Consider the following 12,019-nt stretch of genomic DNA (forward strand, 5'->3'; position numbering starts at 1 on the left):
GTTTGCCATTTTTTTTACTTATACATATTACCAAGGGGCTAGTTGGTTTTGTTTTTAAAACTACTTACCTTTAAGATATTCAAGCTTAGGGTCATTTTTACCATTTTCTTGATATTTTGACCTCAGGAAATATAGTGGCATTTTGTCATTATTCTTTACATTGTGTGATATTCTTTAGGTATTAGTAGGATTGAATATATTGTTCCCAGACTGTACCCTGAATTATTCATACTTAAAGCTGAAGTGTGTATGAGAATGTGTGTGCTCTGTATTTGTGAATATATTTGCTTCTAGGTGGAAATCTGATCATTACAGTCTTAACCTCTTGGTAATGAAATTCTCTTTGTTTTAGGTGTACATGCAAGTTCTGTTTCTTATCACAGTATTGAAAGAAGCCTTGTTCTTTTCCTCAGATTTCATAGTTGGAATGGTCTAATTTAGATTGTGGTGATGTCAGAGAAACACTTTTTTTTCTTTTTGTACATTTTCGTTGAGCTTTTTAGTGGAACAGTGATTGTATCTTTATGGAAAGATTCCCTTAGCGTACTCTTACCTTCTTCAGAGCCTAATTTAAGGTAGATGTTACCTTGCTTGTTTTTAACTTAGAGGAAGCTTCCTTAGACAGAGTGATTGTTTTATATTTTTGCAGAGTTTGGTAGAAAGCACCTAAAAATGAATAGTTTGATCTCAGGCGTATGATTTTAGAGCATTATATTTACCAGGTTGGTTTGCTAAAATTGTAAAACCCAATTTATTTCCCTAATCCTTTGTATTCGTTCATTGTTCCTATACAAGAATGCCATCGGTCAGAGTGTGTATGAAAGTGTTAATAAATACAGTTTGCCTTATACATTTAAACTGAATCTTGACAAAAGCTTACTCTAAGATCACAAATATTTAGTACTCTAGTTATTTGCTTATGTGTAGTTGTAGCTTTTTGTTTCTAACACTACAGGCACTTTAAAAAATATTAGGAAATGTAGGAATGACTTTGATAAATAATGAATTAAAATTTAAAACATCAGCAGATCCCTAGACATAGTTTTAGTTGTAAACATTTTCTCTGAGAATTAACTGACTAAATTTTGCTAAAAAAGAAATAGCTTCTGCTTAATATTTTTTTCCTCTCCAGATGTATGTGAAATGAGTACAGTTGACTAAGAAATAACGTTTGTGTGTACTACGTTGCCTCAGTCATGTCTGACTTTGTGTGACCTTATGGACTGTAGCCCACCAGACTCCTCTGTCCACGGGATTCTCCAGACAAGAATACTGGAGTGGGTTGCAGTGCCCTTCTCTAGGGGATCTTCCCGACCCAAGGATTGAACTCATATCTCTTACATCTCCTGCACTGGCAGGCAGGTTCTTTACCACTAGTGATGTAATTAATGTTTTAAGAGGGTCGCATATACTTAAATGTTATCATAATAGTTTTTTCATTTAAGATCTCTAAATATTATAATACTTAGATTTCATCATTTTATAGCCATGCTTCCTTATTTTTAAACTCCTACATTTTAATTAAGAGCAGGTCAGCCTTTCTGCTTTATTGACTATGCCAAAGCCTTTGACTGTGTGGATCACAATAAACTGGAAAATTCTGAAAGAGATGGGAATACCAGACCACCTGACCTGCCTCTTGAGAAACCTATATGCAGGTCAGGAAGCAACAGTTAGAACTGGACATGGAACAACAGACTGGTTCCAAATAGGAAAAAGAGTACATCAAGGCTGTATATTGTCACCCTACTTATTTAACTTACATGCAGAGTACATCATGAGAAACGCTGGGCTGAAGGGAAGCACAAGCTGGAATCAAGATTGCTGGGAGAAATATTAATAACATCAGATATGCAGATGACACCACCCTTATGGCAGAAAGTGAAGATGAGCGTCAAAAAATTGATGCTTTTGAACTGTGGCATTGGAGAAGACTCTTTGAGAGTCCCTTGGACTGCAAGGAGATCCAACTAGTCCATCCTAAAGGAGATCAGTCCTGGGTGTTCATTGGAAGGACTGATGCTGAAGCTGAAACTCCAATACTTTGGCCACCTCATGCAATGAGTTGACTCATTGGAAAAGACCCTGATGCTGGGAGGGATTGGAGGCAGGAGGAGAAGGGGACAACAGAGGATGAGATGGCTGGATGGCATCACTGACTCGATGGACATGAGTTTGAGTAAACTCCGGGAGTTGGTGATGGACAGGGAGGCCTGGCATGCTGCGAATTCATGGGGTCATGATGTACTCTGCATATAAGTTAAATAAGCAGGGTGACAATATACAGCCTTGACGTACTCCTTTTCCTATTTGGAACCAGTCTGTTGTTCCATGTCGTCATTGATTACCTGGTTTACCTTTTAGAATTAATTTAGCTAGTCTCTTTTTTTTTTTTTTTTTTATTAGTTGGAGGCTAATTACTTCACAACATTTCAGTGGGTTTTGTCATACATTGATATGAATCAGCCATAGATTTACACGTATTCCCCATCCCGATCCCCCCTCCCACCTCCCTCTCCACCCGATTCCTCTGGGTCTTCCCAGTGCACCAGGCCCGAGCACTTGTCTCATGCATCCCACCTGGGCTGGTGATCTGTTTCACCATAGATAGTATACATGCTGTTCTTTGAAATATCCCACCCTCACCTTCTCCCACAGAGTTCAAAAGTCTGTTCTGTATTTCTGTGTCTCTTTTTTGTTTTGCATATAGGGTTATCGTTACCATCTTTCTAAATTCCATATATATGTGTTAGTATGCTGTAATGTTCTTTATCTTTCTGGCTTACTTCACTCTGTATAAGGGGCTCCAGTTTCATCCATCTCATTAGGACTGGTTCAAATGAATTCTTTTTAATGGCTGAGTAATATTCCATGGTGTATATGTACCACAGCTTCCTTATCCATTCATCTGCTGATGGGCATCTAGGTTGCTTCCATGTCCTGGCTATTATAAACAGTGCTGCGATGAACATTGAATTAATTTAGCTAGTCTCTTAAGCAAAAGTCTACTACTATTTGATTGTTTTGTAATTTTTGCCTCGTTAATAGTTGCGGGTAGTCCAAGGCATCCCCAGCTGCACATTACTTTAAAAGTACTATGTGTTAACTAAAAAACTGGTGCCTAGACCACAACCCAACTGTCCTGATTTACTTGAACTGGGGTAAGTTCCAGGGATCAGTAAATTTCAAAATCTTAGATAATTCAAGTGTATAGTTGTACAGTAAGGCTTGAAAACACTACTCTAAGGTCATTTGAATTTGAAAGCTTGAGAAATTTTGAAGTGGAGACAAAAATTTGAAGAAATTCTAGTAACGGGAACAATGAATAACATCCTTAAACAGGCTTCTATGAAAATGGATACACACCTTAACCATAATGGATAGCGTCAAAGAAAATATTCACTATTCTTACCTGTTGAGCATCTAAAGAATCCAGGCTTTTTGCGTGTTTTGTGATTTTTTTTTTTTTTTTTACTTTGTTTTAGCAACTCTGGAAGGTAGGGAATATTTCTTTTTTTTTTTTCTTTTAAAGGTTTATTTTATTTTTTGGTCATGCTGGACCTTCCTTGCTACAAGCAGAGGCTTCATTGTGGTACAAGCTTCTCATTGCAGTGACTTCTCTCATTGAGGAGTACAGGCTCTAGGGCCCAGGGGCTTCAGTAGTTGTGGTGCATAGGCCTAAGTTGCTCCATGGCATGTGGGATCTTCCTGAACCAGGCATTGAACCTGTGCATTGCAAGATAGACTGTTAATTACTGGACCACCAGGGAAGCCCTGGGAATATTTCTTGTTCAGACGGTAAACTGAAGCCCAGAGAGAATGACTTGCTGTCTCTAGCAGAAATAGAACTAGACCCACATACACATTTGGTTTTTTAACTTGAGCTCTTTTCACTATACTCTTAAAAGATACAGTGAAGCCTATTAAAAATTTTAATGGTTTAAGCATAAATCAATTCAAACTGGGTAACACCCAGCTGGAAGTAGTTAGAAGTGCCCCACCAACAAGGAATTGGGGATAGCACTTAGAGATGTGGAAGCAAAGCAGTGTGATATTTTTTGATTGGCTATAGCTTAAGAAGCTACCTTATTTGGGAAAACCTAGTTGATGACTGGTAATTTTAGGTTTTATTTCTTAACTTTAAAGCATCTATAGGCTTAGGGTTTGGTTACATAAGTCACTCATGCCCTAGAACCACCTCTGTGTGATAGCCTCCTTGTTTAACAATACCGTGCTGTATGAAAATTTGATAGTTTGACTTAGTTTAAATAGTTTATTTTTTCACTGTAATGTTTCTTCAGAGCCATTGATACCATCACCAACAAAAGTATTAAGTATTTAGTGTTGAAAAGTAGCAGAGTATTTCTGACTTGGACAAGGTTTATAGGTTTGTTGTAATGGTGGTGATATGATGGTGGCAGTAAAAGTTAAATGCAGTACTTTTTAAAAATTCTTTAGAAATTTTACAAAACTCACGTATGTTGCCTTAACTTACCTAGGAATCTAGCCGTCTGGTAGAAAACAGTATAGAATGATCTTTTTGTCTTACTATTAATCTGATCCATTTTATAGTGACATAGTAAAACTTTAATTGTGGCAAAGTTATCACCACAAAGTAAAGATTTCAGCTGTTTTTGTATGAGAAACCTCATTATAGGCCCTAACTAAAATTTTGTAACAAGAGGTTGGTCAGGTAGGAAAGAAATCATTATATTTCAACAGTAAATAAATTACCAGGGAAGTCTTTCAATAGTGAGGGGAGTACATTGTCTCAAAATATTAGGAAAATATATGAAATGTACAGAATTTAAATTGAGGTAGCTTATAAATAATAGTCTTGGTAGTTCTCAAAATATATTTAAATTGCAAAAAATTACTTAACTGCAAAGCTGAAATTTATTTTAAGAATAATAAAAATCACTTATTTTTTAAATGAAAGGGAAATTGGAATATTCAAAAATCCTGTTACAAATAAGGTAAATTAGTTATAGAGCTCAAATTAGTTAGATATTTCCACTTCCCATTTGGAGGATGCTATTAGAAATTTAGGAGAACTAGCAATAAGAAGTAATATGGAAATAGGTATGGATGCCAAAAGGGGAAGTGCAGTTTTGTGCATCATTTTCATATTTTTCTAATTTAAATTATTTTTCCATTTAAAATATTTGGGCCAGTGTAATATAATCCTAATGGAATAGTGCCTAGAGTTAGATTATCAGTGCAAATAAGGCTTCTCTCTAATGCATATAGAAGAAAGGCCTACCAACTTGGTGTTGGTAATAGAAACAAATAAAAGCTTGTATGTGGAAGTTATATAACTTGCTTCTTTGCTTTTTCTTCAACTGGTATTTTTCCACAAATGTTTGAAGGTCAGTTTTTATATGTTTATGATGTTACTTTAAAAAGTAAAAACGCTAAAGGTGAAATTCAAGGAAGTTTCAAATTTTAACTTTTTTTAATCCTTTCATACTTCATACATTTGATAAATTCTGAGTAGCATATATTTCCTTGTATGTGAATGTATGTGTTGCCAAAGATTCTTATGATTACTTTATAAGGCATTGAAAATTTACCACAATTTGTAGTTAATTTACTGTATTTATTCACCATGAAAAACATATTTTCCTATGAGCACTGCAAATTCTTAAATAAAATGCCAAACTAGCATCACAAATTAATGCTTTAAGCATTTGAAATTTTCCTTGAGAAGCTCACATCTGAGCTTGCGTAGTCATTAAAAAATACGTTTCTAATATTTTTCATTAATCAGTTCATGTTTTGTGGTGCAGAAAATGGGTTACGAGAGTGCTCGGATCCTTCAGTCCTTTGGGACAACCAAATGGGAACTCAAGTGACCAGAGGCCCCCAGGCTGTTGCTGCTCTTAAGTCGCTTCAGTTGTGTCCGACTCTGTGCGACCCCATAGACGGCAGCCCACCAGGCTCCCCTGTCCCTGGGATTTTCCAGGCAAGAGTACTGGAGTGGGGTGCCATTGCCTTCTTTGGGCCCCCAGGCTAGTCATCTCCAATTATAAGCAGCAACTTCCTTTTACCCCAGTGCTCCAAACAGTTGTTACTGTTTTTGCTGTGTAATGATACAAAGAATTTAAGGAAACAGTGGTATAGAGGAATGCCATCATATAAGGTAATGGAATCTCCACTTAGAGTTTCCAGGGGATCATAAACTTGGAAACAGAAGATAAATCTAGTAACCAAATTTGTATATAGCCTTATTTTTTTAATTATGGTAAAGTGTACATAAAATTAAGTATTTTAACTGTTTTTAAGTGTTCAATTCAGTGACATCAAGTACATTCATGTTGTTGTCCAAGCTTCATCACCGTCTATCACCAAAACTTTTTCATCTTCCCAAGATGAAACATAGTTATTAAACAGTTCCTCCCTACCACCACCCATCAACCCCTGACAACCACCATTCTGCTTTCTGTCTCTGAATTTGACTACTCATAAAAGTGGAATCCTATAGTATATATACCTTTGTGGCTGCCTTATCTTAGGATAATAATGCTTTCAATTTTCATCCCTGTTGTAGCATGTGTCATAATTTCCTTCCTCTGTATGTATATATACTGCATTTTGGTTAGCCATTCATCTGTTAATAGACATTTAGATTGCTTCCACCTTTTGGTTATTGCGAATAATAACACAAATAACTATCCCAGTCCCTGCTTTTAATTCTTTTGGGTTTGTACCTAGAAATGAAATTGCTGGATCATATAATTATATTTTTAATTTTTAAAGGAACCACCATTCTGTTTTCCATAGTGGCGGTACCATTTTACATTCCCAACAGCAGTGCACAAGGATTCCATTTTCTCCACATCCGACTCAACCACTTGTTTTGGTGTTGTTTTTTTTTTAATAATATTTTCTAATGAGTGTGAAGTGGTATCTTATTGTGGTTTTGATTTAATTTCTGTATTGATTAGTGATGTTAGAATCTTTTTATGAGCTCATTGGTAATATGGCCTTATACTTTTAAAGATTTGGGGTGCAGGAGTAGCTAACCAAGATTAACCAAATCTTATTTAAGAATCTTAGAGATCATCAGAGTTCTTAATCTGAAATCATCAGTGTTTCAGAGAGTCCATGAGTAGTGTGAAGGAAAATAAATTCAATCAGACTCTCAGTAGCTGTGCCCCTCAAAAACTTAAGAACTTTATTGATCCAACCCAGAATCACCAGAATGTTTTTTTAAAGCCATTATGTTGGGAGGAGTTGGAATTAAGGTGATTTTTTTTAAATTTCTGTTTTGTGCTTTCATTTTTTAGTGTCTGAAAAAAAAAAATTCATAGTGCACGTGATTCTGTGCTATTTTAGAACTTGAAAAGTAAAATTTATCTTTAGCTCTTGGACATAAAAAAAAAAAAGACTAAAAGCTAAGAAGAAGTAAAATGGATGTAGTATGTTCTTATAATTGCCTGTCTTTTCAGAGTCACAGCATTCCCAAGTCACTACCAGAAGAATGGACAATGCTCTACAGCTACAAAAAAGTGATATTTACTATTGAATCCATTTCAACTGAATTCATTGCAATAAAATCATTGCATTTGAGTTTTTTATAATAAGCTTTTTATTATAAAGAGAATGTGTAGGTAGAAAAGCAACATTTACCATTGAATTCATTTCAGCTGAATCTCATTAAGGGAAATATTTGCATTTAAGTTCTTTATAATGAGATTTTACTGAGTTTTCAGTAATATCTTTACATAGTACTCTAATTACTTTTTAAAGGTATTGATTGGGGTTTTGTATTATTTAATTGTAGAACATTGATCACTTAATTTTAAAAGCAACCAAAAGGAGTTCTCATTAAATATTTTTGTTGAATAGATGATGGATACACACCTGGATTCACCTTAGCATCCTTAAAAGAAAAACTGTAGGAAATCTTCAAAATTTTGTAGATTTTGACAGCTTACCTATTAAAGTTCATTGTCAAGTCTTCATATCTTCTTCAGTCTTTTTTAATAAGTTTGAGTGTACTCCAGGAAGGGCTTGAACACCTCTACTGTTTAATACCCTTAGGCCTTCATTTTCTCTTCTGATGTTTGTTTGATCTATATATCTGCTTAACTGGAATGTTTATACTATGAAATTTTATATTTATTTTATAGCTACATTTTTAAAATTTATACCAGTTTTTTAAACTCCTGTTTTTTCTTTTGCAGCTGTATGCAGGAGCTATTCTTGAAGTCTGTGGATGAAAATTGGGGAGGTTCCCTCAAGTCCAAGGTATGTAAAATTAACTCTAGTATAAATTTTAGTTAATAACTTAAGATCAACATTTCACAAAAATAATTTCATTAAATATTTCAAAGAATAAGAAACTTTAAGGTTATACTTTCTAAAAAGTATATGAATATTTTTTCTCCATTTGTTTTCATGGGGAGGAGTTTTATAATAACTATTGAATACTAGGTTACTTTAAGCAAGCATAAAACATGAAATTTAGATTTAAATAAAGTACCTAATGAGATGATTATTTTCTTAAGAGACTTTACTGAGTACACATTTTATGAGAGCCTTTCTTTTACCAGGTGTAAATTTACTCTTTCTAAATAATATTTTCAGTATAACTGAATTATATAAAACTCATTATATAAAACTCATAAGAAACAATTGCATTAAGTGAAATTAGACTTGTACAAAATAAAAATAATCAAGAAGAGAATTAAATACCATAGAACTTGAGGTGTAGAAGAAAGGAAATCATACAAGTATATCTTCACAGGAATTAAAGATAAGTATGTGAAAGGATAATTGTGAAAGTATATTCTTTTGGTTGACAGCTAATAGTAATGGAGATTTGTATCTCCAAAAAGACTTGAACCTTTTCTATTCCATCCTTGCATGTCACTTGAAAATCAGTTTTATGAAGGTAATGAATTTTTTTTTTTAACTGAAATGCATAAGTGCTGTATTTGTATACCTCATTCTGTTTTTGTTTCTGCTGCCTTTCCTGTGGTTTCTTGACTTGTTTACTCAATGGCAAGAGAATTTTGCCCATGTTAACATATGCCTTTTATTGCTGGCCTAGAATTACTTATAATAAAATATTGCTCCTTTTGGCACAGAAATGTAATCAAACAGTTTGACTTGGGGACATTTTATTTGAGACCCAGAACAGATGCACATCTAATTAAATACATTCTTTATTAGAATAAGAACATACTCTGATATAACACAGAATATAACAGCTTCTACTTGGGGAGAAAATTCCTTGCTCTTAGGATTAATTTTGCCTCAAACACTTAAACTAAGAATTGTACCAGAGTTGTTTTAGCTTTTTTTATATCAGTTATCTGAATGATAAAGTGATCAATCTTATTCCTAAAATGTTTTGACATTTGCTCTTCAATTATATTGATTATTCATATTTACTGACTTGTCATTAATAATCTTTTGTGACTCAGATTTTCATGAGGTCAAGAGTAGCTTGCAGTTAGCACTTCTATTTGTGATATCAATTTGTGATATTTTATCATGTCCATGATAATAATTTCTACAGCTGCTAGTTCAGTCTTTAAAAGATTGAGTGTAGTTTATTAATCTTTGGATTACAACTTAATTATATATTTCTTATGTATAGTTAAATTATCAAACTTGCGGGTATATGTGGTCATACTGTCTTTTCCTTTTGAAACATTAGGTTTTTAATTCTGTGTATAAATATCTAATTAGTACAAACTGATTTAAATTAAAATGATTGAATAATTCTATAATCCATAGCCATATTTAATAATATTATCAATATTTTCTGAGCCCATGAGAAACTAATACATTTTTTAAGTTTATTTAATTTAAATTAGCCATGTCATGAAACAGAAGGAAAAAATAATGTTAAATTATTCTAGAAGAGAGAAGGATTAAAAATTCGAGATGTCTTATCCACATTAATTAACTCAGGTTTTGTGAGGGGAAAAGAAGTCCCAAATCATATTACCTAATTCCAGATATACCTCCTAAAATACTTTGGTTTTTCCATGTTATGGTTGTTTAAGTAGGAAAGTCTATATGTATAAAAACTTCTCGTTGTATGTTGGATCTAGTGTTTTATCACTTACAGTGACATCAAAGCAATGATGTTAAGTATGTTTTCCTTCTTATGCATGAGTCTTACCATGATAAGGATGTGTCTGCAGTCTATCTCTCTCCAAAATAAAAAATGTAAATTTCCCCTGATTTTGTAGGTCTTAGCAGACATTTTCGCTAAAAGACCAGATAGTAATACTTTTCAACTTTAAAGCCAACAGTATCCCCATTGCAGCTTTTGAACTTTGCTTTTGTAGTACAGAAGCAGCCATGGAAAATATTTAAATGAATACATATGGCTGTGTTCCAGTAAAACCTTATTTATAAAAGCAGGGAGGCCAGTGTGGCCTGTGGACTATAGTTTGCCAGCCTATGTATTAGAATCATAAATCTTTGGATACAGAAAGGAATTTTAAAATAATGTACAACTGAGATAGCAAATAGATTTTCACTTCTTGAGTGATGCCTAGGATTATAATGCTACCTCAGAGTTTTACTGGAAGGAATACTGATTGATTAGCACTAGCTTCATCAATTTACTCATTTATAAAATGGGTTAATAGGTGGTATAAAATCAGTTAATATCTACCTTATTGGACTGTTTTGAGAATTGAATAACAATAACTTTCTAGCATTTGACTCTCTCTTCCCTTCACTTGTGTGAACAGGTTTTTTTATTCTCCTTTTTTGGCATCTCATCTACCACCCACACTTCAAATATTGGTGTCAGTCACAGTCTGTATTCTTATTTTCTCTTTTTCTTACTTTCTTGAATGGTGTCCCACTCCCTCAGTTTCTACTGCAGTGTTCACCTGGTAACTCCCAATTTATGTCTTTAACTCAAACCGTTCTTTTGTTTATCACCACATTTCAGACTGTGAACTGACATTTCCACTTAGGTGGTCTTAAACCAACATACATATACATCACCTGGGGGTCTTGTTAAAATGCAGAGTATAATTCTGTAAATTGGGTTTATATCCTGAGATTCTGCTTTTGTAACGGTTCTGTAGATTGTGGCCTACATTTTTAGTTGTTGTTCAGTTGCTCAGTTGTGTCCTACTCTTTGCAATCCAATGGACTGCACCATGCCAAGCTTCCCTGTCCTTCACCATCTCCCGGAGCTTGCTCAAATTCATGTCCGTCGAGTCAGTGATTCCATCCAACCATCTTGTCTTCTGTCATCCCCTTCTTCTCCTGCCTTTACTCTTGTCCAGCATCAGGGTCTTTTCTAATGAATTGGCTCTTCACATCAGGTGGCCAAAGTATTGGCACTTCAGCATCAGCCCTTCTTATGAATATTCAGGCTTGATTTCCTTTAGGATGGACTGGTTGGATCTCCTTGCCGTCCAAGGGACTCTCAAGAGTCTTCTCCAATACCAGAGTTCAGAAGCATCATTTCTTTAGCATTCAGCCTTCTTTATCATCCAACATCCATACATGATCACTGGAAAAACCATAGCTTTGACTAGACAGACTTTTGTCGGCAAAGTAACGTATCCGCTTTTTAACACACCATCTAGGTTTGTCATAGCTTTACTTCCAAGGAGCAAGCATCTTTTAATTCCGTGACTGCAGTCACCATATGCAGTGATTTTGGAGCCCAAGAAAATAAAGTCTGTCACTGTTTCCATTGTTTCCCCGTCTATTTGCCATGAAGTGATGAGATGGATGCCATGTTCTTTGTTTTATGAATGTTGAATTTTAAGCCAGCCTGTTCACTCTTCTCTTTTACCTTCATCAAGAGGCTTAGTTCCTCTTCACTTTCTGCCAGAACGGTGGTGTCATCTGCATAACTGAGGTTATTGATACTACTCCCAGCAACCTTGATTCCACTTTATGCTTCATCCAACCCAGCATTTCACATGATGTACAACTGTTTGAATTTGTTAAAAACCCATATTTTGGAAGCCTCATTATCTTAGAAGCTGAAGTGGTCCAAAGGGGTTCCTGAGAAAAGGACTGC

General features: G+C 34.6%; 1 protein-coding gene across 1 annotated transcript in view; it reads left to right on the forward strand.

Annotated features, from left to right (window-relative positions):
* Window positions 1-12,019, forward strand: part of SELENOF (selenoprotein F) — a 38,354-nt gene that overhangs the window by 15,272 nt on the left and 11,063 nt on the right. The window contains exon 3 of the mRNA XM_043460763.1: window positions 8,190-8,253. Within this exon, the coding sequence (XP_043316698.1) occupies window positions 8,190-8,253 (64 nt within the window). The remainder of the gene's footprint in view (window positions 1-8,189; window positions 8,254-12,019) is intronic.

The sequence above is a fragment of the Cervus canadensis genome, chromosome 2, assembly GCF_019320065.1.
Source record: "Cervus canadensis isolate Bull #8, Minnesota chromosome 2, ASM1932006v1, whole genome shotgun sequence".
Taxonomy (NCBI): domain Eukaryota; kingdom Metazoa; phylum Chordata; class Mammalia; order Artiodactyla; family Cervidae; genus Cervus; species Cervus canadensis.